The sequence below is a fragment of the Copidosoma floridanum genome, unplaced genomic scaffold, assembly GCF_036245765.1.
Source record: "Copidosoma floridanum isolate Cflo_tuat_1 unplaced genomic scaffold, Cflo_Japanese_pri ptg000021l, whole genome shotgun sequence".
In the NCBI taxonomy this organism is placed as follows: domain Eukaryota; kingdom Metazoa; phylum Arthropoda; class Insecta; order Hymenoptera; family Encyrtidae; genus Copidosoma; species Copidosoma floridanum.
Genome location: NW_028321898.1, coordinates 32399172 through 32426679, shown reverse-complemented (window position 1 = coordinate 32426679; position 27508 = coordinate 32399172). Strand labels below are relative to the sequence as shown.

At 42.0% G+C, this 27508-nt stretch overlaps 4 protein-coding genes across 9 annotated transcripts; 1 reads left to right on the top strand and 3 right to left on the bottom strand.

Annotated features, from left to right (window-relative positions):
- Positions 1-5: 5 nt before the first annotated feature.
- gem (transcription factor CP2 like gemini) lies at positions 6-16076 on the bottom strand. The gene is made up of 12 exons (XM_023390549.2): positions 14679-16076; positions 13537-13831; positions 12381-12513; positions 9519-9599; positions 9198-9428; positions 8964-9108; positions 8653-8865; positions 8329-8577; positions 8040-8116; positions 2064-2247; positions 1494-1983; positions 6-1399 (listed from the first exon to the last, which is right to left on the bottom strand). The coding sequence occupies exons 1-12, from the start codon at positions 14802-14804 to the stop codon at positions 1350-1352; spliced, it is 2274 nt and encodes a 757-aa protein (XP_023246317.2). The 5' UTR covers positions 14805-16076; the 3' UTR covers positions 6-1349.
- LOC106643028 (isochorismatase domain-containing protein 2) lies at positions 6436-26501 on the top strand. Of its 2 annotated transcripts, none has more exons than XM_014357985.3 (6): positions 6436-6461; positions 25305-25429; positions 25506-25686; positions 25764-25907; positions 25998-26183; positions 26246-26501. In XM_014357985.3, exons 3-6 carry the CDS (start codon positions 25558-25560, stop codon positions 26396-26398), a joined length of 612 nt encoding a protein of 203 aa, XP_014213471.2. In that variant the 5' UTR covers positions 6436-6461; positions 25305-25429; positions 25506-25557; the 3' UTR covers positions 26399-26501. The 2 variants fall into 2 exon arrangements, with proteins under 2 accessions (XP_014213471.2, XP_089451045.1); XM_089594919.1 differs by lacking the exon at positions 6436-6461 and adding an exon at positions 25036-25098.
- LOC106642983 (tRNA-specific adenosine-34 deaminase regulatory subunit ADAT3) lies at positions 16243-24709 on the bottom strand. 5 transcript variants are annotated; one of them, XR_016293200.1, is made up of 3 exons: positions 24391-24709; positions 16896-18867; positions 16243-16814 (listed from the first exon to the last, which is right to left on the bottom strand). XR_016293200.1 is itself a non-coding variant. In XM_089594918.1 (2 exons), exon 2 carries the CDS (start codon positions 21324-21326, stop codon positions 20262-20264), a length of 1065 nt encoding a protein of 354 aa, XP_089451044.1. In that variant the 5' UTR covers positions 21327-21346; positions 24391-24709; the 3' UTR covers positions 20227-20261. The 5 variants fall into 5 exon arrangements, 1 of the variants encoding a protein (XP_089451044.1); XR_016293201.1 differs by having other exon boundaries at positions 16243-16804; XR_016293202.1 differs by having other exon boundaries at positions 16243-16975; positions 17046-18867.
- LOC106646396 (deoxyuridine 5'-triphosphate nucleotidohydrolase) lies at positions 26493-27508 on the bottom strand. The gene is made up of 4 exons (XM_014362440.3): positions 27394-27508; positions 27191-27308; positions 26845-27006; positions 26493-26766 (listed from the first exon to the last, which is right to left on the bottom strand). Exons 2-4 carry the CDS (start codon positions 27292-27294, stop codon positions 26589-26591), a joined length of 444 nt encoding a protein of 147 aa, XP_014217926.2. The 5' UTR covers positions 27295-27308; positions 27394-27508; the 3' UTR covers positions 26493-26588.

Below are 27508 nucleotides of genomic sequence, written 5' to 3'. Positions count from 1 at the left end.
AAAAATTTCATTATGTAAATATTTTATTATACTCAAGTTTGAAGTAACATTAAATTTTTACATGTTTTCGGTTGAATTAACCCTACACCACATTTTTCAAATACTCATGTACGTCAGCGGAACTGAGATTAGTTCTAGATCCTATTTTGAAACTTTACTTTACACTAGACCGTTTCTAAATAAGATCTTGGACAGATCTTAGCTTAATTGACTGTACAATGACTTGAGTCTTGATCGTTTTTTTCTTTTTTACAAAGAAAGAATAATTATCTAAAATATAAAAAAATATTTTTTTAGAACGCATGCAGACGATTATCTTGCTATCTGTAAAATTTTTTTTTTTTTTTTTTTACAAAACTAAGAAATTCAAAGCAATGCTAAATAAAATAACTTTGCATCAGCTCCATGGCGTGCTTTCACACGAACAGCCTAAATAATACAATTTTTATCCTAAAAATAATGTAATGTTATTAATTTCTTATGAATACTTAATTGGCACATTTCTTATCCTGTCATATTGCTAAACATCTCTATTTTTTTTATAAATTTTCATTTCGATGTTATAAATTTAAAAGAGACTTTATTTAGACAAACTATATCAACAATTTCATTTTACTTTCCCCTCAGCCCTTCTTGGTACAGTTTCTAATAAGCTGAATATTTCTGCTCACATTACAATTTTCATCTAAATTAATCGTTAATGGCAGTAATATTAATAACATGCAAACTATCACGAGAACCTAGACAAAAAAAAATAAAATAAAAATATAATTGTGTTGATTCACCAACTAAGAAAAAAAAAAATAAAAAAAAATAAAACAAATGCTTTTAGTACATAATAAAAAAAAACGCATGCAAAATAAAACGAGAAATACACGTACGTTTTTTTACCGTACGAGAAAAGCTTACTTATATTATATTTATTCTCTAAAAATTGAATAAAATAAAAAGTAATTAACAACAAGAAAAATAACAAGACTGGATGTAACTAAAAAAATATTTAAACCTCCAGAGTGAAGTTTTCCGTTAAAAATTTTTCTCATTCCAATTTGAACGTAAAAATTTTACAAATCTAATAATCCTTTCAGACAATTGATAGAAAGCTTTGACGTACCTTATGTCGGCTTGTCTAATGTTTTAACTATGATGCACAGGTACTTAAAATCGAATGCAATTTTTTGTGACGCAATGCCGTCCATGTTTCCAAAGTCGTCATAATAATAATTATTATTATCGTTATACTTATAATTATTATCATCATCATTATCATTATCATTAATACTATTATTACTATCGTGCAGTGAAGGTATATTTTTTATCGATCCCGTGGTTGTACACGATCTCCTCAGTCAGTGAGGGGAGGGCTTGAGCAGAAGTTTATAACGATCGGTTCCAGCTTCTGAAAGGAAAAAAGCACGATTATATTCATACGTGGGGGGATACTCGACTGGAGTAAAGATAAAAAAAGAATGGCCATAGTTGTTTTGACTGACCATTGATGGTTTCAACGAGGAACATGCACTCGTCCTTGATGTTGGCAACGAGTTCGTTGGTGACGACTACGTGGATGCCCTGGGGCCCGAGCATGAGGATCGAGTGGAGGCGCTCGCGGGGCAAGCCGATGGCACCGAGGAGCTTGTTCGTAAACGCCCCGAGGGTCAGGCTGTCGAGGTAGACGGGGCGCCAAAGGCTGGCAGGGCCCGAGGACTCGAGCGCAAAGTACAAGCTCAGCTTGGGCTGGAGCATTTTGGCGTGGAGCGCGTTGTAGAGCCGGATACCATCGGCCAGGCCGCAGATCTGGATCAAATCGTCGCGAGACAGCCGAAGGATATCCGAGGCCGAGAAGCTCGCGAACGTCGACTCGAACGCGTGGAAACGCTGGGCGCGCAGCCACGAGCTCGTCTGCGCCGCGCTCGCGTCAGCCGACAACTCAGATCCCTGGGACTGTTGGCAGCTCTCGACCACCTGCAGGCGCTGCTGGTGCTGCTCGAACACACAAGTAGTTAGAATTACATTATGACCTTTGCAGCTACGCGAATTTAATGACAACGACGTGGACTCACTTCGATGTCGGCCGAGTTCTGCTCCGGTTGGATGGCCGTGGCGGGCGAGGGAAGCGCCGGACTGGGCCCGACATCCTCCTTGATGCTGGACTCGGGAGTACTGGCGACCGGCACCAGGCTCGAGGAGAGCGCAAGGGGCGCAGTCACCGGCGACGAGTTGCCGCTCACGCGACTCTGCGGTGATCTGAGAAACAAAAACAAACGCGCGTACCATATGCGTTATAGTCACATTTCACTCTTTCGCAATCAAATCAAGTTTACAATCTAAATTTTAATCCCGGCGATGATGATGATTCGTTCCTTCATTTATTCGACTGATGGGTAAAGTGTATAACATAAAAACGAAACAGTGTATATTATATACGTACAACTCATTGAGCTACGAGGGGACTCCTCTTATTCTGAAAAGGCCCCTCTCGCTTGGACGTGTCAAAATTGTCAACTAATACTTAGTTGGATCGAGCTCGTAGTATAGATTAATTTAAAATCAAACGGAATCGAAGCTAATTCTCCCTTTTAAAGCGGTGACCACATTTTTTTTTTTTTTTCACCCGTCATCTACCGCGTCACCTTGAATTTATCTTTTTGAAAAACAGCGACTTATTTAATTGTAAATAAATGTCTAAACTGAGGGGGGGGGGAAAGAATGAATAAATGCTGAAGCAATCGGTATACGAGAGACATCGAGAGCGAGATGCTTACGAGTGCAGCTTAACGGAGGGCTTGAAAGAGTGCCCGCGGTGGTGTCTAAATGCAGGAGACGACTTGATTATCCCGTCAGTCTTGGTGTGAGTGATGCGAGTGCCGATGCACTTCAAGTTGGCGCGTCGCTGTTGTTGCTGCAGACGGCGATTTCTAATGACGAGACTGACGAGCCCACCTTGGCCGAGCGTTGGTCTGCCGCGAGCTTGCAAGCGCCGGGCGAGCAGGTGAACGAACCGAGCCACGAGCTCGACGCTCGAGCTCGGGCTGCTTACCGTCACCTCGTGCTCGATCAGGCAGATCAAGCCCTCGTTGTTCAATACGCTCGGCTGCCGCTGGTCGGCAGGTAGCCTCAGCATCCAGCGGCTCCTCAAGTCCCAACGGTCCTTGTCAAGCATAATACGCCGATTACTCTGTACACTCCGGAAGCTTCGAGCCAATAATTCCCACTGATCTTTGCTAATGTCTCTCCCTCGAACTTTTGCTTTTCAAAATACGTTTCTTCTCTTCGTATCCTCTAACAATCGCGAAACATCATCTTGATTGCCATTGCAATACCACAAGTGGGTGTACGACTACTAGGTACTGTTAACTTTCTTTTCTTTTTTTCAGAGTTACTGGTGATTCAAGTAAAGCTCACTTACATTCAACGAGCTTTTATCGATTCTTCTTGGTTTGAGCTTTATCCGAATCTTTTATTCTCGAGTGGCCTTGTAATCTGTATACGTATTGAAATCGAAAAACTGCACTTATATCGCGTCGAACTCCATGTTACGGATAATTACAAACATTCTGGCCTCTGTTCCCTTCGCTCGGCTATACGTTTATTACCTTCTTCAGTCTTTTATATTTGTTAAGGAACATGTATATGAACGAATTTGCGTATTTGTAGCTGTCTTGCTTTGTTTGTTATTCTTCGATCGGCTTTAACAGCGGAAATACAAAATTCATCGATAATATTGAAAGAAGAAAAAAAAAAAAGAAAAATAGTGGTAATAATTGTCGTGACAGTCAAAGAGCTCGTTGAACACACTTGGGTATTAGTGTATATAGCAGTACATGTAAGGCCAAACGGAACAACGCAGTGGATATCTATCTATAAATAAATCCGAACGCTCTATAAATCGATTAATTGAACTCTTGATTTCAGAGGGCCTTTATTTAGCTTGTGTACGCGCATATGTGCCAACAACGACAACAACAAGCGCACGCAACTTGCTGGCTGCAGCGAATTTCAGTGTTGATGATTGAAATGAGGTCGAGATTTGCTATTTCTTCGTTCTGTCTTTCTTTTCTTCGTTTTTCTCAATGACTTCGACGCATCGACTCGATGAAGAAACGTTGAATAACAGTAGTAAAAAAGCCGTGGTTCTTTCAAGTGATGATGATTTTCAGGTATCGCTTTTTTGTACGACACACGGAGCTTGAATGCGAGACGGCAGTAACGTGGTAAGTAACAACAGTAATGAAGAGATGACGAATGAGGAAAGACGTCGTCGACGACTGTATCATCCAGGATCAGCATCGGACGACGACCATCAACAACTAGTCCAGCAGTACCAGCTCCAGCAGCTGCACCACAGAGTCTGTCAGAAGCAAAACTCGAGATGAGCTGGCACCGCTGCGAAGGTAGGGCCTCTTCTCCTTCTGGTCTCCTCGTTGAACTCTGCCATTGCAACGACGACGACGACGACGACGACGACGATTTCAGAGAGAATTTGCTGAGGAACTCGACGACGAGCGGCTCTCGAATTAATCTCCTGGTTGGCGGTTGGTCAGGTCAGGCTCAGCTTCCCGGTGAGCTGGCCCCTCGTCATCTAATGCGTCGGTGATCCTGACGGGGTAGCTGGGCTCTCGTCTCGAGTTTCTTTGAGTCCACGAGCGCAGCAGTAACGGGAAGGAGGTGCGACGACGATGACGACCAGTGGCTCGTTTTTGCTGCTGCAGCCACGAGGAGGAGAACGACGAAGCTCTGCGGGCTCGACGCGGAGGTCATTCCAGAAGGCTTGATGGACGAACGGCTCTGGCTGGCAGCTCCTTCCTCTCCACAAGCACACGAGTGTAGTGTTAGTGCGGCCGGCAAGTTGTGGCTGGGCTGTCCGGTTGTCTTCGCAATATTTAAATGCAAGGCTGGTGGGTAGTTTGCAAGCCTCGAAGTTACCCAAGTACTTGAAGCCGCCGCAAGCTACTGCCACCGACTACAACGAAGTAAAACAACAACGACCGCACCAGGGGAAGAGAGAGAGCGCAGCTATGCTATACCGATGAGTGTGTAGTTATAGTAATAATGCGAGACTGCGATGCAGCAGCACCCAATTGCGGCGCGGAGCCGGTTTTCACCAGTTTGCACAGCGTGTATAAGTAAGAAGAGCGAGAGCAAGCACACAAACACAACACACGACCGCAGCAGAGGGCCCGTCTCGCTCTTTTTCTCCTTTCTCTCCGCTGATTCCTTTGGTTAATGTTGTTATACGATGCTCTCTCTGCAGTGTAATGCTCCAGCAGCAAAGCCGCAGTCTAGGCTGCTTGTAACAGGGCGGAACGAGTTTGTCTCAGAGTTTTCATGACGGGCACATAACGAAAGGGACACAGTTTTTTTTTTGTTTCGCGATTCAACGACGCGCCGATCCGATTTCTTCGCGATTTGTCAGCGCTGCTCGGCTACTTACTACTGCGTAATTCCCGTGTATCAAGCGCTGCAGCATACACACCCGCGGACACACGGACACGCGCGCGCACTCGAGACCGTTTTCTATTTATAGACTTGGGAGAGCTGTGGTCTTCGTATTAGTATGTGCAGAATCGACGAGGAACGTCGAGAACACGACGACGAGGAGGAGAAGGAGGAGGCAGTTCACAAAAGAAGGAAGAAGAAGAGGAGGAGGAGGAAGAGAGTATACACGAGGTGGTGTGTGTGTGTGTGTGGAGTAGGACGAGTGTACAGCTAGCGGTATATCATGTCTGCAATAAGTTGGGCCACTTTTCGGCGCACTTGGCTACTGGAGCGAAAATATTTCAGCCTCAGCTTGCTCTACACCACGACACACTCTTGTATAGATTGTCAAACTTTTTTCTCTCGTTGTACTGTGAGAACGTTGGGCAGGTTGTTCACTTGTAGTTCTCGCGCAACAGCAGTTGTGCGAATCAGAGTCGAAGACGACCAAAGCTTGCGGAGCTTTGACACGACGAGCAGCTGTTTGTTGTAAAAACCGAAGCTATAAGTATAGGTAATAATAGTTACGTCGGACGTCACAACTTTGTACGGCGCGAGAGCCCAGTAACTTTCCAAGTGCAAATGTATCAGCCAGTCGGACGGATCGACACGAACTGCCGAGTGTAGCGGCTAATGGCTGGCGACCGTAATAACGACTTGGCAAGAGAGGCGAAGAGTGTGAGCGAGCGCGAACGCGGAGGAGAGAGAAGCGCGATAAAGCCAACCTCATGTATACATATTATATATACGTAGCCTCCCCCCGGGTGCTCTCCATCCGATCATTTCTATTTAATTTTTATTACTTACGAGATGACCGGCTCGCTAGTATAATTGCTCGTATACAATATTCACAAGTTCAAAGTGATTACTTGCTAAGCTTTTCTTTCCTCCGGAGTAAAGTAGCCGCTGTCCCGCAAAACTTTACCTCGCAAGCTCGATTTCCCAGGATACTGTGTCTCTTTCTCTCACTTGAGAATCTCAGGGTGTACGCACATATACTACAGATCGTTATTTCTTTATACGTATACATGTAAGTATTTTGCTAATCAAGCCGAGAGAGATCGTTGCCTTGGTTCTTTTCGATCGATCGGCTCATCTTTGTGCTACAAGTATATCCCGATATAGTTACCAGCATGAGCTATTTTTTCGAAAGGTTTCCCGTTTATTTATTTATTAGCTGCACAGTCCATATACCGCATGACATCAGCAAAGTAACTCTTCCCTCAACTTCGCTTACTTACGCAACTCTTACTCGTCCAAAATATGGGTATTTTTAACGTAAGTATGTGCTACCTATTGATCTGGTCTGGACAACGGCTCGTGTTGCCAAGTTACCCTACCGAGTCTCAATGAAACCAATTTTCTCTCGTTACTCCAATAAATAATGTGTTTATCATCGGTATACTTTCAGTTTCAATTACGGAATATTGATAAGATTATATGCCAGAGATACATGAGTATAACAACACGTGCCATAATTGTTGGAAAGCTATTTACCCGATAATTATAGGTACTATATGTAATGTATTACAAACATGCTTCCAATGTCTAATCTACTTATTTACATCCATGAAAAATGAGGACGCACATAAGTGGTTTGGTAAAAAAAATGAGGCTATACGAAAATTATGAAATCGAAAAAAAAAAAAATTTCACGTCCGAAATGGTATATAAGTATCGCTTGTGTTAAAACTAAACTAGATGCGTCCGGTCAACTCTGGAATTCGTTGTACACACATATTATGTTGTGCCTCATGTATATATTTATATCTCCTAGAAAATTTTGAAGCGCGGCAGGTCAACATTTTTGCGTGCATGCACGCCCACACAACAGTTCGTTCTTTCTACTGAATTTATGTAGCAGCAAATATATATTTATATTTTAGGGAGTTAGCTACATGTATATCCCTATCAAATAGTCAATGTATGATATGATGAGCGTTGAATGTATATCGCTCCTTGCGATTTGCTAAAGTTGAGCTATTACTTGACTACTCGTATTGTAGGTGTATATGAGACACGAGAAAGTTTTCTTTTCCGGTGCAGTAAGTGCAAGAAACTTGTTAAAAAGTACGGATGAATTTCAATTGACAATTAAAATACCCCGCTCGATAAATAAGTTGACACGAGACTAAAAAAAATTTGCAACTATGTTGGCAGACATTACTAAACTGCAATGAGAGGATCATCATAACTCATTGACGTTGTATCTGAACTGATCTCGCATTAACCGGCTTCAGGCACCAAGTACTAATAACAACGTCAGCAAACTCGAATCGTATATGATTCGAACGTATTTTGAATTCAGATTTTTCTGGATTTATTAAGTGTATAAATATAGACACTGACGAAACTTGCTCACAGCGATTCGCAGCAATCAGCGTTTGATAAAATGTATCATTGTTAATGTGCTTTCATTGACGAGATAATTGATATCGACTTATATTTTAAAATGTGACAGTCGATACCAAAAGTATGAATTAATAGTACTCGTGTTGGGACGAGTAAAAGTATACCAGTTAATTTATACATATTTTAAAACTAACAAAATATCTACTTACATAACGTCGGTGGATGAGTAAGGACTTCCAACATTCTGACTAACCGAGTTAGAGGATGAAAGAGAATCAACAGGTATCTGTAACAAGCGTAAAAATGCGAAACATAGAAAATTCAGAGCTAATAAATTTTTTGAGGCAGTAGATTATCATTGCGAACAAATGAAGATTTAAGGATAATTTTACGCTGTCGCTGTATTTGGTGGCAAGGAAATACATCTGTTTGTAGAAAAAAACGTCATATTCAGCGGCATAATGATAATGATCCTTAAAAATTTGGGGGAATACTAACATCTGTAAGAATAGTGCAATCATAGCTGGGCTGAAATTTGTCCTGCTCGTGGGGAGGTCGGCGTTGTATTTTGTCTCTATCCTGCTTGTGCTTACGATCCGCTCCCTTGAGCTTGAAGACCTTGACCTGGCACGAGGCAGCATGAAGCCGCGGGCCCCCGGACAATCGGGTCTCAACTTGGATACGGAACGGCACACCTTTTTCGCCCCCATGTTTCTTGGGCGTGAATTCCGTGCTAATACAATTGATCTGAAACGAAAGAACACGAGTGTTTTACAGGGATTGTGGTAACGAGCGAGTGATCCCAACTACCGCGTGACTGACCTTGACGTAACAGCCGATCTCTTTGGTTGGATCCCAGGTGAAATCGACGCTGTTGTTCAGAGAAGAAGATTGACAGACGTCGAGCATGCCATAACTGAGAGGCACGTCGACTTCGAGTAGCCGCTCTCCCGGTCTCGCGCGCTGCCAGGCCAGAATCTGCTCGCGTTCCGTATACTGGAGTCGGCGCTCGTGAAAGCAGATACGTATTGTCGACTGCAATGAAAAGAAAAAATTCGTTCGTTCACATACTTGCTATCACAAGCTTTAAGCAAAGTAGGTCCGAAACAAATGGGGGGAAAAAAAGGACGCACCTCCAAGGTTTTGCCACGGAAGGCCGACAGGTCACCGAGCTTTTTCAACTTAATCTCGTAAGACTGACCCTGATTGAGGTAAGTGAGCGTCTCTTCGTTGACTTTGGTAGCGATACTCGTCGCGGCCGCCAAAATATACTGGAAGCTAAAAAAAACAAACAAGCAATATACAAATGTACCCAAGACATACGAAGTACAAGTGATGGAGGATGGGGGGCTGGCTGTATAACTAACCGGCAGTCCTCGTTGAAATCACTGCTCTGCTGGGATGAAGAGACATGATTTCCGGAGCTCGAGTTGAGAGGGTACTCGTCGTTGGCTGAACTCGAGTACGAGAGAAGCTGCTGGTGGTGCAAGTTGGCTGAATTTTGGGCGTTATTGTTGCTGTCTGGCTCTGCAAGATCGGCGCTTCCGTTGCTGGACGGGGCTCCACTGATGCTTCTCTGAGACGGGTTGTGATTCAAACTGCAAACAACCGAGTATTCAAACGTAAATTCAAGCACGTTACGTCACGTAAAGTATACATTGTACAGGTTTTCGTCGCGGAGTACTCACTTGGTGGTGTTGTGTTGATTCTCGGGCGACAGCGCTTCTTGCTTGAATACTGTGAGCGATGGCAGTGATAGCAGAGCTTCACTAAAACAAATAAAAAACAAAAAACAAAAAATGAAATATCTTTTTCCACAATTATTTGGCAAAAGGAACGGAAATCGCGCTCATCGTCTGTAATACCGCGGGAAGGTATGAATCGTTGATTGTAAGTACCTCGGTTTGACATAGAGCATGTCTTCATTGAAAGCAAAGCGTCAAAAACACGATGCGCAGTAGAACACCGGCGACGATATTATATACAGGTATGCACGTGATATGAATTAATGAAAATTACAACGGTGGCGATAACGAGAAGGGAGAGACGTATCGATGAGTTTCGCGGGACTTGGGGCTCAAACTTTGAAGAAGCAAATTTCATTGATAACGGACGAGCGAGAGAGAGGTGGGACGCAATTTGAATTAAAAAATCTAGCGGTGTTGGGTGTGTACGTCATATTATGGTGTCTAGGTGCAAACATACACGCGTGAAGTATGTAATAATAAAATATATACATGTATAACGCACAATGAACGAAAATGTGCGAATAACAACGCGTAGCCGTGCATACAACGTGTGACGCGTTACCGATGTCACGAGAGTTACTGAATCAAGCCTACTTGATCAAAGGGGCTCGACCCACACAACTTCAAGTCCCATTAGGGCTTATTATTGAGTTTATTGGGTTGCACAGGAGACGCTCTCTGCGAACACCGTGTGGTGCACCCGATGTATTATTTTGTTCACCATACGTACATGTATGTAACATTGTACACGTACACTTGGTGCCTTTGTAGCTTTACACATTACATACATGGCGAAATCAAATGGTATATCTTGGTATCAATGATGCTGCACGGCGAAAAATCGGTTGACAAGCAAATGGGTACTCATACTGTCAAGTATTTTACGTTCATACTTGTAACACCACGCACGTGTCTGCCACTATCAAAGAAGTGCAAAAAACAAAAAAAAAATACAAATGTTTGATTTTGCATCCATCCGTCTTTTCTAGCATGCTAATAAACTGATAACGGCATTTGACTAGCTCCGTGCCTTATCGGTAATGATTATGTACGTACAACGTAAGGCCACGGTTAGCTCCAACTGGCTCGAGCCGGTTGTACAGTTTAATTTCGCCCGCAATTGTTAGCGAGCGGTAGCCACTGCTTTTTGTTTATTTTTAGGTTTTCGAACAATGCAATTCAATCTTTTGTTTTTGCTCCTTTGTGACGAAACGATGAAATTTCACAAGCACATTTTTAATGAAAAATGAGGATCGAACCGTCTGAGAAAAACCAATAATCGAAACTTAAAAAAAATTAAAAAATCTCGCTCTTTTTTCCTTGCTGACTTACCGATGTTTCAAATAATGGTACATCCTCATTGTCGCTACCAGACATTTGTAAGCAACGATGCCACACAGTAGGGATATCAACAGTCATAGTGAAGGGAAAAAATCGTTCGAAAATGATTGTCTTTGCGAATGTCAGGAGTAACGGCCCACGTCGAGTAATTATTTTCAACGTGAAAAGGCATTGATCGAGCTTGCAAACAATTTTTACTCAGTGTCACCACTAAAACGCGATATCACACTGCGATGGTGGTCAATATCGGCTGCACGTGACAAACGTTAATTTATGCAACTGCACTGATGTGTATACGTGAAGGTACGAGATGTTCATATATCGAAACAGTTGGGGTTGATGATGGGTAAACGGGCAGGTGGGTTAAAATAATATATCGCGGGTATCGACTTTAGATCGGCCGCGGCAGCGATACGCGCGAGGGATGTCACGACTGCAGATGAAACTCCGATCGGCCGTGGCTCGGCGCGTCTCGTTGCACGAGAGCTCTCTTATATACAGTCGCATGCTCTGTTGAACTGTCATCTCGATTTTCATCACGAAAAAGTTGGTGAGGCAAAAGAAGGAGAAAAAAAAAAAATGGCATCGTCAGTCCACAGGCATAGCCGTACACAACGAACCGCAACAGAAACAGCGGCAGCTTATGCTTTGGTGTATGCCTAGCCGGCAACGGACGACCGGTTGAAACCGGATTTTTTACATGCTGTCTGCGCTCTACTCTGCTTTTGTCTCTCTTTCGATTCCTCAAGCTACTCCAGGCTGGTCACTTGGTCCATCTATGCGAACCGCGGCTGGACCTCTACATCACAGAGACGTATGACCGCTTGGTTTTGCTGAGATACAAGAGAGGGAGGACAAAAGCTTGCTGCCCCCGCTGCTGCTATTTGCTAAAAAGTCGGGCTTCGATGGGGGTCAATAGGATGGGTAGCTTTCAATCGGCTGTAAATTATTTAATCGGCGCTTTATATCCTTTGGATGTAACTGCGCGCAGCCATAGTGGTTGGAGATAGTCGGCCAGAAAGGGTTTCTAGCTTTGCTACGTTCGGTAATGTAGGCTGCGCTGTTACGCACATTCCTCTCTCTCTTTTTGCCGGCTCATTTTTTCTGCAGATAATAACTATTTGTACTATGTTCGTTTATTTTACACACGCGTTTCTTTATATTTTTCAACTTGTGATAGAACTCACTTATTCTACCAATTTTCGTTAAGATTAGGATTTTTAATCACCTCTTATTATTAATTCCTGAGTTACCGTTTTCTACTTTCTATTTTGGAGATTCCGTAAGACCCCGATGATTGTAATGTTTTTTCAATATTTCGTATCACACTTTCCATCTTTTTGATATAAGAATTACAGACGTAGTCGTTGGTTGAGTTTAATATTAAATTTAGCGCTAACTGCGGAATCATGCGCATACTTTGAAGGAATACTCAAAAAAGTTTAGGAAAGTACTTATTACCTTATGTTGTAAGAAGCGACGGCTGTTGCGAAATCCGAGGCTGCAAGGTCCGATAACGAGCCATCGAAATCGGTAACCGAATTATCCGCTAGCTCTTCGACTGGGGATGGCCACCCTTGGGAGCTATTACTTCCTGCAAAGTACAAGCACAATTCAGTGGCGGACTTGACTTTTGTGTCAAGTTCAAGATAACATCTTGATGAAAAATAAGCAGATTCGATGAAAATGAGTTTTTCATGACGTTTCGAAAAATCAGAAGCAAACGTGTATTTAAATCATCGTGATTCATTATTTTGTTTTAAATGTTCGAATAAAGCCAACTCTTGAAAATAACAAAAATGATGATAGTATCTAACGATATTATTGACGATAACGAATAATTAGCAAGTAGTTACAATGGCTAAAGTGAGCACTGAATGATTAATGTTCGAGTTTTGAGAATAATTTATTTTTTCACTTTCACGGTCAATTGGCTGATAAGTTAAAATTCGAAAACTTGACTTAATAGGAAATCGCCACACGACACTTTCAAACGCATAAACAAGTACTTGTATATTTTATTACAGGGATGAAAATTTTTTTGGCGATTATTCCGCGAATGTCGTTTTCTCATTTATCGACGATGCAACGAATATATTTATATAAAAGTTGTATTGTTGTATATACACCATGGTAGCATTATAATCTTAAAAGCTCGCACGAGTCTGCCGCGTGTTTCGACTCTCTGTCTCTTTCTTTCTCTGCACGTTGTTGGTATGTATATAACGTTATACAACGACGACGCACCACGAGCAAACGAGTGCGAGTGCCTGCGCCTTCAGGAAATTAATGATTGACCCATTGGAGCCATTTCGTATATAGTTGAGTTATTCAAGCGTTTTAGCTCTTTCGTGCTCTCGTATAAGCTCGATAATGTCTCGTCTGATGGGCAAACAAAAAATGCCGCGCTTGCCGAATTCACGAGCCAAAAGTGCGAGAGCAATGAATGGAAAAAAGATCGGCTATTAGCTTCGATATTTTTTTTTTTTGAACGAAGCCGTCCAACTGCGGCACGATTATTCAAGCTCGTAGTACCGATCGCCTTTTGTTCCTACGTGAGCGGCTTCCGCGCAACGGGCTTTGTACTGCACTCGATCGAGAAAACAAAAACGCTAACCATTCTTACGGGCGAGTTTCCTCTCGGGTTCGCTGATGGAGTGTTGGTGCTGATACGAATCGTCAGCAGGGCGTTTCAGGGCCTGGGATGACGGTGGCGAGTGGAGGCTCGACGATCCGAAGGTGAGCTTGTGCTCGGGAGACTGGCTGCTCGTGCTCAGCGGTGAGTCCGGATACTGGAGTTGTTGGTGGCGGTACTGATTATGATGTTGGTGCTCGGGGGATGCTTTCGGTGATAGATCTTTGTTGTCCTGCCAGAGAAGACTCTGCACCATCCCTTGACGGCTCAGCGATGTCTGTTTTTCAGAGATTGGACATTTTTTATTTTTTTATTTGTTACGTAAAGGTTTGAAAGGTAAAGAGATGGTAACAGACGAATCTGAGCATAAAAAAAAAAAAAAAAAAGATTTCATTTTTACTTGTGTTCATGGACAAATTATTCCAGCTTGGCAGTAGAAACAGCTTTGAGGGTACAATTTTCGGTGATCAAAGCGAATTGAGCTAGCAATTACCGCGAATTGCTTTGATAAAAGTTAATCAAAGATTCGAGTTTACGTCATTCAAGTGATCTAAAGCAAATTTTTCACAAATGACGCTCAATCTCGTCCAACTTTCTCATGAATTAAGTGGTTTTTTTTTTCATTTTTATTGATACGCCAACAGGCTTTCGATTAAACATTTTTTTTTTCTTTTTTTTAGTACCACTAAAAAATCTTATGAATGAAAAAAAAAGCAACTGAAATTATCACCTTTATGAATTAGTCCACCAAAAGTGACGCGTCACGAATAGAAAAGAAATTTTCAACGAGTTGATTGTGGAATAGACCACAATTGCGTCTTTTGATTGCGAAATAAGTCTCGTGTATTAAAAGTGAAGCGAGTCTCGTCTCAGTGTCGTTTTATTGAGTCTAATGTTAAACGACTGCCACGCAAGACTAAACCTTGTCCGTGTATACGTACAAAATATATATGCTCAACTGTTTTTCGTCTTGTTACACATACTTGATTTTTTTTTTTTTTAATTTACTACATTAATTTTGATTCGAGTATATTATTGTAAGAAAAACATAAATAAGTAACATCAAACACCAATAATAACATATATAAAAATAAGCAATAAATTCCGAGACTCGCTATACTCACTTGTTGTCCAACAATTGGTTCGCAGTCGTTCAGCCTGCCGGGCGACAATTGTTGGTATGTCGGCGATAGAGAGCCGTTTAGCCATATATTCTCCGTGCCAGTGTCCATAATTAGTTGCAATTCCATTTGTATTATTTTTTATTCCTCGAACGGGAACCCTCGTACCGATGTTTTCAATGCGTTCCGCAAATGTTGTTTTTTTTTTTTTTTTTTTTTTTTTTTTTTTTTTTTTTTTTTTTTTTATCGACAACAATAATGATAATATCAACAATAATAACTAGCAGTAATGGCAGCAATGATAATAATAATAATGACAATAATAATAATAACAACAAGACGAAGAACAACGCCAAATGTACAGTTAACAATGGAGCCCTTGGTTTTTCTCTCAGGTTCGACCACTGTACTTTGTTTCCGTGTTACTTTTGTTTTTTTCTTCTTCGAATATTATAAACTTTTCTCAGCTGAATGGAATACTTGTCGGCTTTGATCGAAATAACAACGTCAACAACAATATAACAATCTGATTCGGAGAGCCGGCACTTACAAATCGAGTAAGGGCGAGAGGAAAAAATAATGAAACGAGAAAGAAAGAAGGTGAACTTTTTTTCTCTTCTTCTGACTGGGATTACTGAATCTAAGGGTTCAGACTTGGCTGGGCTAGGCCTGTCCTAATCCTACAGACATGTACTACTGTCGATCAGCTCCAGCAAGTCTCGTTGGCATTTTAACTAGCGAATTTCAGCTAGCATGATTTTTCTTTCGCTTTGGATGTAATTTTTTTTTCTTCTTGTTGCCCGAAAAATTAAAGCTCTTTTCGTTTTTCCTCGTTTGTGGGTACACTTTGGTTTACCCTACGACCCACTACTCCTTATTAATTAATGACTTAATTAATCGATCGGTAATAAGGTACGATAAGTGTTGCGTGCGTGGTATATCATGTGATGATGATAATGCGCGCGAGCCGTCAAGGAGCCCTAAACGAAGCGATCGCCGTCCATGCGAACGTCGTTTGGCTTCCTGGGGTACTCGTTGTCCTTGGCGCAGCTACAACAACAGCAAAAACAAATTTGTGCACACCAGGCGCGCATAATCACCGAGTCTTGAAAGCCAAGCCCTGTATGTGTGTTCTCACGATCTCTGGCAAACGACAAAAGTTTGCTCGTTGGCGTCGCGACGTTAGCCAACGACGGTGAGGATGATGATGGTGATGATGAGCACACGGAAACTATGGTATCTATGCAGTTATCGTATGTATACGTAGGAGCAACATCAGCGACAAAAAAACAACGACAACGAGAACAATACACACTGGCCTCTGCTGGTTCGATCAAAGAGAAAATTTGGAGCTTCGCCCTCTGATCTGCCGGTGGCGCGCGTATTATTATCAGCCGGTTTTAGAACATCACGAAGAAACTGTTATACAATTTCTTAATGCCAGTTGTCTCGCGTTGTCGATGGGTTTCAAGTAGTGCGCAGCCCCGCGATTTGAGCGACAAAAAACGCGAAAACACAATGAACACGTCCTCGAAGACCATGGCAACGTCCTCGCTACAGCGCATCTTGCAATTAATCTCGCCTGTCCTGACGATAATGGCTCCGGCTTGTTTTCTCTCTGGTGTTGTTGATGAACCACTAATTATGTATGCATACAGTATGGGCCGAGTATTCAGCAACCGCACCACGACTGCTGTCGCGACGACCAGGGTTAGCAACTCCACCACCAACAACTATGACAATGACGATGACACTAGTTTTCTTCCTTCTGGGCTGACCTCGTGATCAACGATCGTTTTATGCACACACAGAGCCCCTATCACCGTTAACAATATACTCAAGCGCTCGCTTACCCAGCTGGCACTGCCAACTGATGCCGAGAGCTGCTGCTACTCCGACCGTGCTGTTGGCTGTGGTTGTTTTTTCCACGGCTCGGAGTGTTTCAGTTAGAACCAGAGCTTACCGATGCCTCGGTGATCTCTTCTCTCGGTATGATGTACAGGCTCCCTCTCTTTTTCTCCCCGATTTGCTTCGCTCTTCCCTACTTCGTTTGATGTATATATCCACGGAGCTACCGCAGAAGGGACTGATATCGGCTTTAGCTTCGGCAAACGCTGCTCCTGTTCCTCCTATGCACAACTTCAAACACTTTAGCTGACGTGTTTATTAGTATATCTATGTGTGTATATGTATAACGCACCACTTGGTTCAACTACTCACCAGCTCGTAAAAATAAGCTGTTGCAGAGATTTGAAGACTGATTGAAAGGAAGCTGACGCTCGTCCAGTTCAGTGTATCACCTACTGCAACAAGAACAACGACGACGAGGACGATGGCAATGTAATATGTAAAATATTACGGCTCACACACTGATAAGTGTCTCGGGGTACGTAGGCAATCGCCTGTCACGGTGTCACCACATTTTCAAGATCCTTCGCTCCATCGCTGAGCCAACGATGTATGAGAGGGGAGAAGAAGAACGGGACGACGGAGAAGAGACGGAGGACGAACGATGGTGCTCGACCAGCTCGGCGACCAGAGAGAGGCAGACTGCGGGCTTTTGCGAGTCGGTAAAACACCACCAGTGTCGATGCGGAGCTTGTGCACTGGAGAGCGCTAATAGACCCCCGTTGCTCGGAACTGGCTAACCAAAACCAAACCAAAAACACAACCGACGCCGGGCGCGCACGCACGTAAGTGAATCACTGCTGTTACAGTCGGGATGCACAAACAAAACACACAAACACACGGAGGGACGCGTTAATACACAAATTTGTCACTTTGCGTGATTGTTTATTTGACCAGTTTTGAGAGAATCCAGCAACGCTGAATGAAAAAAAAAACAACACCACGGGGAACAACGGCAACAACAAACCACAAGACCAAAAACCGGTAACTCAAAAGGGAGATAACGATTAAACAAAGACCGAAGGAGAAGTCGAGGTGCAAGCGAAGCTCAACGAGTCGATGAAAGCTCGGTGATGCTGGAGCGACTTGGGCGCGCAAGGGCAAGAGTCAATGTCTCTCGAAGAGTAGCAACCAGTAGATCTGGGCCATTCGAATGATTGCCGAAGCGCAGCAGCTACCGCGCACTTTTGCCTACGTTTATACTAGTCGCTCCCGCGTTTGAAACCCGACTGCATGCAAGAGCGCGGGGAGAGCTGCAACTAGACGACGACGATGCCGAGGACTACGTGTGACTATGTACTATACACAAGCGACGGCTATCGACGATAACGACCACGATATCTAATTAGCCGTTAGAGCTGGCTAACAACAGACTGAGACAGAGAGAGAGAGAGAGAGAGAGAGAGAGAGAGGACGTGGAGGTGGACAATGGAGCTAGACGAGTCAGACAATCAGGAGCTTGCTCGTGACGGGCCGCGTGCGAAGTTCAAGTGCGAGGAGCGCGAAAAGAACAAGGATGGGGATCTGCCGAGTGTTGACTGCGCAGCTTGCGCTCTATCAACTATCAATCCTCTAGCCTGCCTAGTTGTTGCTTCTGGTACATGGCAATAAACGATATACAAAGCACAACGGACGAACGAGCGAGCGAGCGAGACGTTGACGACAACGACCACAAGGGACTTTTACGGGCACGGATTATTGGCGTCTCTGATGGCGCTGGCTCAATGACGGCTCGGCGGAGATTAAAGGCCTGGCCAATCCGAGTGTGATCTCTAGCTGACCCTCAATTGGAGCTTATATATGTATGTATGTATGTATGTATGTATGTGCCGTGGCTTGGACCAACTCGCGAGGGGACACGAGCTTTTGTGTATATGCGGATGCACGCCGAGCGCGCGCGTATACGTTACAAAACTAACGGCAGGAGTGACGCGGTTGACTTTTTTCCTCCCTTTTGGGGTCTGTCGCTCTTCTTCACCTTGAAATCCCAAAAGAGCTCGCTCTTTAGCTTATCTCCGTTAATCCGCATCCAGTGATGACAATATTCTGATTATTTATTGCTGCCGCGGGCACGCTCTCTGATTACCTCGTTTCGGCGGCTACACCGGAGTGTCACAAAATGGTGGAGGAGAGGAGAATTGAACGCCAGTGCAGAAAGATCTTTCGATCGTCCGTTCGTATAACGGGCACCCCGATGGATTGAAAAATCGTTAATTAAGGTGGTAACGATTACAACGCAAAAGGTCCAACGACGCGACGATAACGTTGCTGCAACGCTCGACACCTGGAACAAAAGGAAAAAAAAAAAAAAAAAAATATTTATCATTAAAGAGACCAAAATGTAACATGGTCCGGGGTTTCATACGCTATACTCAAGAGACACATAATCGTTTTGATTTCCTCTCGTTTGGTTCAATTTTTTCATTACTCGCCATATACGTATATATATATGTACACAATTCTTTTGCCCTCATCTGCCCAACGCTTTAACGACTTATCCCCTCCTCGTTCAAAGTCTTTTGTTTTTCTTACAGAAATGAGTTTGTGCATATGCAGCTAATTCAACTATTTGGAAAATAGCATGCACAAAAGTAGACCTCGCAATATAGAAAAGAGACTGCAATGCGGATCCGAGGGTATAATATACCTACACAACAATTATATTAAAGTGGGCGGCTCGAAATTTGTCCATACTATACATCATAAATTCGTGGGGGGGGGGGGCAAAACTATGTAGGTATGAGTAATCGAGTTGTTGAAATGAAAAAGCGAGCAAAAAACACGACAACTTGCCTACGACGATGATTCGTTAAGAGGAAGAAGAAGATGAAGCAGCCCACTGCTGCTGGCGCGCGTGTTATAACAATATAAATACACGAGTCGTCGTATATACGCATCGCAAGAATACATATATATATATATATATATGCGTCAGAGTGTATCAGGCGGTGATTGGTGTCAATGAGAAAGGTCGATTCTTTCATCTTTTGCTCGTGATTCTTTGGGACACGGGGGAATACGATGCTATTTCATTCTTTCCTATAAACTTTATTAATTTTACGTCATTGTTTTCTGGCTACGAGTTACTTACGTGCACTCCTCGAATCGTAAAATACTGCACAAAATTTACATAAATATACAAGTATAGCAGCTATACACACACTCGCCCGGGCCAACAAATTTTATTTGCGGTACATAAACGTACAATACGTACACCTGCTATAATTACTAAGTATTGACTGTAAGTATCTACCTATACTTAATTTTCGAATTTCATTATCGCACCTACACGTATGTACTATCAAGTGTAGTATCACCTTTGAAAATACTTGTCACACTGCTCGGTATGTCCAAATAGCCCAAACGTGTGTCATGATTGAGTATATACACTCGAGCGACACGATGAGAGATGACGAAAGCTTTTTCCTCTGCTTTCTAAAAACCACTACTTCATCGAAACATAATAGCTATATATATTCGTGTAAAGGTATCTTTGATTCCTGCGGGGCTCTAACGGCCCCTATTACCAACGTAAAGCTCCAATGGCTCCGATTCTCGAATCAAATGAAAACAAGATTGCCTCGTCAATTGATGATATACATAATCATTTATTTTATTTTTTTTTTTTTAATAACAAGTGGAGGTAACGCGTGACGCATAATTATCGTACATTGATGATTAAATCGTCGTGGCCAAATCGAGGGCTCTGGCGCACTCGGCCTCGAGCAGCCCGGACCAAACCTCGTAGCGATGATTCAGCCCAGGCACGTTGTGCAGCAAAGCTCTGCTCCCCAGCACCCCGGCCCTCGGGTTGCCGACTCCGTAAAAGATCCTGGCGACGCGCGAGTGCAGCAACGCCATGGCGCACATTGGGCAGGGCTCCTGCACGAGAACCGCCCAGTAGCCCGTGCACAGGTACGCCGCTTCTTCTCCATTTCCCTCCTCCTCGTCATCATCGTCATCGCCAACTAGTATCAGACTGTCCAGCTCCGGAGGGAAGACAAGCGGCCGGCGGACCCTCAGCCGAAGCCGTTTGCCGGTCCCCTCGAGCTGCCGCGGCTTCAAGTCCCAGGCGCCCCCACCTTGGCCGTGCGCCACTAGGTCGACCGCGAGCATCGCCGCGTGCCACAGGGGGTGCCGGTCGAGGCTGGCCCGGGCCAGGGCGAGGACTCGCGGGGGGCCCCGTCGTGATGGCTCGAGAATGGCGGCGGCCCCGCTGCAGCAGGTACCGCCAACGGCGGCCCGGGCGGCTGTGGCGACCAGTTGGGCCGCGGACTCGAGGGGCGCGAGGTCGGCGAGGGCCGCCCCGGACAGGAGGGCCTCGAGCCGCGGGTCCGGGTGGAAGTGCAGGGGCCAGTGGGCCGTGGCCGCGCGCATCTGCGCCTTGGAGCGGGCTGGCTTGGCCGGGACCTGGGGCGTCTCGAGCTCGTCCTCGAGCAGGGCCAGGTCGAGGCCTAGGTCGGCGAGGAGTTGGCGCAACTCGGCGGGCCCGTGGATGCCCTCGGGTAGCCGATCCAGGGCAGCGAGGTAGATGCGGGTGCCGTGGCAGCGTTTCAGGTGGCGCGGGCAGGGAAGGTGCTTGCAGTTGGCGAGGATGGCCATGGCTTGCGAGGCGAAACGTCGTTCTCGGAGGACGCAGACGTAGGCCTTCTCGAGGATCGGCTCCTCGCTGATCAGCTCCTCCGGTAGAACGGGCCTGGGTCTTGGCTTTTGGTTGGCTTCCGGCTGGCTGTTGTCCACCATCGTCGAGGCTCCGTCATCCGCTGCGTCACGGAAAAATACGAAGAGCGTGAGCGTCGTCGTCAGAGGAGATGTTACGCTCCGTTTGATGGCCCCCGAGTCTTATATACACTTGAACCGATCTCGACATATTTAATCGTTCGATTCTGGGGTTGGATGCCCTTGTTTGCTATGATCTTTTCTTTCACCACTCGCAAAAGTAAAAAAAAAAAAGATGTGGCGTACCAAGGGAAAAACTTGTTGAGAACTTATACGTTTGAAATATCGCTGTCTCGTGGTACCACGCTACTTGTGCTTCGATTGCTTCTCTATCCGTGGAAAACTATCCTAACGTGTGTTCGTCGTATTATTCCATCAACAGTCGTTGCCTGTATCCTAAACGTATACGCATTTTGGTACGGGGCGCCGCGTAAAAGAGATAAACAACTATATCCGAGTATCTGTGGCTGTGGATGTTTTTTTTTTGTTTTTTAAGGTAAGTTTAATACGATTTTAATTTTTGGAGGCTGCACGTGGTTTTTTGTATACTCGGGAGTGAATCACCAGGCTTTTCGATTTTTCGAGATCACACACCTATATATAACTTGCACAACGACGGCAAGTGCCTATTTTTTGTGACGGGGTGTTTGTTGCTTTCTCAATGAGTTCGAGGAAACGGCATTAGTTATTCTTCAAGATGATAAACTATACACGAGTTGAAACATATATGGTTACGTGTTTTCCAGTCCAATTAGTGAGCAATTAAGCGATGCCATACGTCTCGTCAAAGGTTTTACGATGTATATGTTTTATTATCTCTGCTCTGTTGTGACGATTACTTTGTATGTATTTATTATACCTTGTAATGAGTTTACACTGGAAAGTGTCTATATTTTGGATGCATTACAATTCATTCAAATAATTTTATATTATAGATAACCGATTTTTTAATTTTTTCTATTGCGAGATAACCGCCATGCTTGGATAAGTAGAGCTATTATACACTATATAGTTATTGGGCCCTAATGTGTATACTTTTAAAGTAAGTATATAATGGGGATGTCAAAATATCATGTGTGGATAATTACTGTAAAGGAGAACCGACATCGCTATACCTTAACGGTTACGATTTTAACGACTCGGCCATAAAAACTGATAACAAATGGCAATTTTCAAGAAAAGGAGAAATCTTACTCAATTCGTAGGGTAACTAGTTTGGGGTTATCGGGACCTTTGAAAGAATTTCAGATTAAAAAAAAAATTAAGCACTATTGAGAAAACTTAATTGCGCGTGTTATCGAACCAAAAAGTGAAAATACCTAGATAAGAATAAATTAGCCTGTACAAACAATTATTACCGAAATCCAAAGAAAAGTAGAAAAAAATCGGTTGTACAAGTGGATTTCAGCAAAAAGGTTGTAGTTCTCATTAAAATGTAAGTTTTTGTCAAAAAATCTACAAATTTTTTTTACATCTGTCTACAACGCAATCCTCACGCTGTGAACGACGAAAATCGTCTAATGATCGTTTTAGATTCCATATCTAAAAATTCCAAAAATGCATCGATGGTACCTATACGTAAAAGCGGGTGGTTTTTTTCAATAATTAACTTATTTTACTTCAAAATGTAAGAGGCACGCTGTCTCTACGATGCGTCGATCCGATCCGTAATTTGCCGACGATTTTACGCGACGATACCGATAATGATGCGCTCGTGATATAAAGTTGTTACATCGTTACTTGTGATCGAACGTCAAATATTTTTATTGTAATACATAAATATACGCACGCATATCAAAATTAATATTTAAGCAATAATATCCCGTGTACCACGAGTATCGTGACTCGGCTTTTATGTTGTACATACGTATGTATGCAGTATGAGGTTGTGGTTTTTACATAATATATCCTATGGCGCATACTTATTAAAATGGAAGCTTAACAGAAATCGGGGTATTTTATTTGCTAGATCTGTCGTGACTCAATCGAGAGGAATAGTTTGCTTTAAATTGCTGTCAACTTGGGCCACGGTCGAATCGTTTGTCAGAGTTATAGACACAATTGTTCGGCTATATCATACAGATACATGTGTACTGCATGTACATGTATACAGCATCAAAGTCAATGCTGGACGATTTTAGTTCCCAACTACGTACTACACGCATAAAATACCTATACACACAGGGCTTTCATAATTTTTGAGAATTTTCAAGAAACAACAGCTAGCCTATATCTGTAGATTCGTTCTGGAGTAACTCCTATTACACACATGTACACACTACATGTTACTCATACCGACATGCAAAATTCACGGGTATGGTGAAAGCTTGTTCACTGAATGTTTTTTAATTAATAACTTGTTTCCTGTATAAAAATTATCACGAGTCCGTTTCCATAAAGTGATGGAACAAGTTGACTGAGATGCTTCAACAGTTGTGGGTATATTTTATTCAATGTCACAGGCAGGCTGCTAGCAAATCTGCGACATTGCAATTTTTAAATCAGTGACAGCAGAGGAGGGCAAAAGAAGAAAATTGAACTTTTCCGGAGTTGTTTTCATTTATCTTTTGCAGAAAGTGGTTGCCATTGGTTTGGTCCAGAACTATAAATTGTTCAAGCCCACCAAGTTCATGCAGTATTATTTATTTGTTTTTTTATAAAATCAACCCAAGCTTTACACAAGCTTGTTTTTACATTACCAGAAAATATTTTATTGGAATACTTAAGGTTTTAAACAATATTTTATATTTAAAAATATTTAATAAAAAATGATCCATGCCTTTGAAAAATCTTATGCAGTGACGGCCAAATAACGTAATAAAAATAACGTTGGGTTTTTTTTTTTGATAACATGTTTGAAATAATGTTATAAGTAAAATAAATAAAGCTTCATCTATACCATGTAATGTGTCAATTCAAATATAAAAGAATTAGGTAGCTGTTGAGTTCTGTGCAATACAGATAGAGAGTAAAGTATACAAAAGTGTTAATTGTCTAGACAATTATTTAAAATAAGGAGGAATAAAAGAAGACATGATAAAAAAAAAAAAAAAAAAAAAAAATACAACTGAAGGTACAAAAGACTTACCCTTAAGTAGTGATTATTTCGCCAAATCGAGAAAAATGATTACTTTTGATGAAGATGCTGAACAGCAAGTAGTTCAGTACGTCAGCCTTGCAAGTGTATAGTTACAAGCACGACTGTGGGATGTGTGTATTGTTTGTCTACATACGAGCGACAACAACAGTAAACCAGAAGATGAAAGATGATATGGGACACAAGGCAGAGACGCACTTGATTTGTTAATAGGTTAAGTCCCTCCTGGAGTACAAACAAGGTAGATGCAGACGTAATTGGAACAGTGATTTCGTACAGCTGCTCCCTTTATTTCACTTAAACGAATTATTATCTGTAAATTAAAATAATCATAAATACACGTATATACGGTTTTGTATACATTATGAAATCCTGAAGGCACTTGTATGTTATTGTAAAATGTCATAGCTACAACAATTACTTGATTATAAGACAGTGTTATAGGAGTAGCAGCAGGACATACTTACTTGACGTCGTCGTGAAGGCAGTGATTCTGACAGATATGAACAACTCTACGTGGATGTTACGGTTGTTTGATAACTCCTGGGGTAACAGTATTGCTAATTATTTGCACAAACAGACTCTTCACTGATTAATACTGATATTGCATTGATGATGACAACAAAATAGGACTGGTGTATTTATGTGTATAACTCTCTTTACACTCGTAATCCATACGTTATAGGGAGTACGGAGTAGGTAGGTATACTATAGGTATATGATATAGGTAACACAACTAGTACACTAGTAGTAGGTATTAACATTTAGTTTACATACACTGCTATAAGTGAAACTTTGCTTGTTTTATATGGTCTACTGTGTTCCAAAAATTGGTAACGTAAAGAGAAGTCGCTTGAAAGCCTGTGATAAGCGTATGATAAACTAGAGTGGAACTATTTTTTCAGAGAGCTCTGTCGGATTTTGGAACGCAACCAGCAGACATACCAATCGATAATTCGAGAAATTCATTCGAAATTGCTCCTCAGTTGGCAAATCAACTCGCAACCTAATTGCTCAACCGATAAAAAAGGTGATTAATTGCGCGTATATATATTTTTGTTAAAAAATTAATATGTATTAAGATACTTATCAGTCTTCTTAAAAAGATTGTGATGTACGTGGCTTTATAATACAAAAAATCATCTAGTTGATACCAAAATGGCTCTCAACGCAGCTAAAGTTGTTTTGAAACCAGGAAAAACCGCCTTGTTAATCTGCGACTTGCAAGATAAATTTGCAAAAGTAATTTATGAATTTGACAAGATTGTTACTAATTCGTCAAAGCTGGTTGGTATCAAAAATATTGTAGAAATTTAATTTCGCTGTTGCACTGAAAAAATTTCATTTACCTATATCCCTTCTAGATTCAAGCTTGCAGAATATTAGGTGTTCCAATGATAGCTACAGAACACAATCCAGAGGCCTTAGGTCCAACGGTTCCACTGTTAGACATCACTGGGGCAAAGGGTCCTTTTTCTAAATTGCAATTCAGCATGTTTACACCTGAGGTTTGATGCATATATTTTTATGAATTTTTTGTGGGTTTGTCAATGCCAATTCCAGTTGCATTATAATTTTTGTTTGTACTACCTTTAAAGGTCAGCCAGGAACTTTCCTCTCTCTGTAACAGTGGACCACCAGAAAATGTTGTTCTGATTGGTATTGAATGTCATATTTGTGTTGAAAATACAGCAATCGATTTGATACAGAATGGGTATCAAGTTCACACTGTGGCTGACTGTTGTTCATCCAGGACTCAAGAAGACAGATTACTTGCTTTAGAGGTACAATTATTCAAAGCTTTCTAAAGCCTCATCAAATTAAAAAAAAAAACATTTTTTTACAGAGAATGAAACAAATTGGATGTCACATTGCAACTTCTGAAAATGTAATTTACAAACTTCTCAAAGATGCAAGACATAAAGATTTTAAGAAAATTCTAAGTTTGGTCAGGACTCCATCACTTTCTACTGGACTGGTGCCAACATCAAAAATGTAATATAAAAAGTAATAAAAATTGTCAAGTATTTTTTTTTCTGTATATTAATAATAGTTATGTATATTTTTAAATGGGAAATAGTGCAATAATTAAATTATGACCAAAAAAATTTATTTAGAAAAGTATAAAAATAATTAACTTCAACTTTAGGATTAGTAATAACAATGATATTAAATGTATGATTAGTAGTCTAGTTCACTCCAGTTGAACCAAAACCACCTGCTCCTCTCTTAGTGTCATCTAATGCTTCAACGTGTTCTAAAGCTGGATAAGCTATTTTTTCACAGATAAATTGAGCAATACGATCTCCAGGCTTGACAATAAAATCAGTATCACTATGGTTAAACAAGACTACTCCTACTTCGCCTCTGTAACCATTTGTGAAATTCTCTATTAGATCAATCAGTTGATCATTTGATACATAATTATAGTTAAAAAAATTTTACCTGTAGTCTGCATCAACGACTCCAGCACCAACGTCTATGAAGTTTTTTAGGGCCAAGCCTGACCTCGGTGCTACTCTACCATAACAACCCTCAGGTACAGCGAATTTCAAATCCGTTTTGATAAGAGTTTTTCCTCTGGCTGGTACTACATGATCATAAGCACTGTGAACAATGAACAAGAGTTTTATCATAATCCATCGCAAAAATTATAAATACACACAAAATCATTACAATTGAAAAAACGAGCAAATGGTGATGAAGATTTTGGGAATTTAATCATAAGTAAGTTTTATCAGGTATGGAAACAATTAATAATAAAGAAAATCGAAATGAATTTGCAGTATACCTTCTCAAATCGTAGCCTGCAGACAGAGCTGAACCTTTTTCGGGTGCAAAGGCTTTTTCAGTCATCTTGACGTACCTCAAAGTGCAATTTTCGGCGCCTGGCATCTTGGTAAATGACTCTGTCGTTAAATGAATAAGAATAATTGTTATTGACTGATTATACCTACATCTAACAATACATAGAAAAAATTATCAAGTACATACTTTTACTCGTTCAAAATAAAAAAAAATTCGATCAGTGATGAGAGAGACTGAACACTCTCGTAGTTTTGGCGGCAATCCGGCAATAAACGTGGATTCGGGGTAAGAAGAAAAGTGT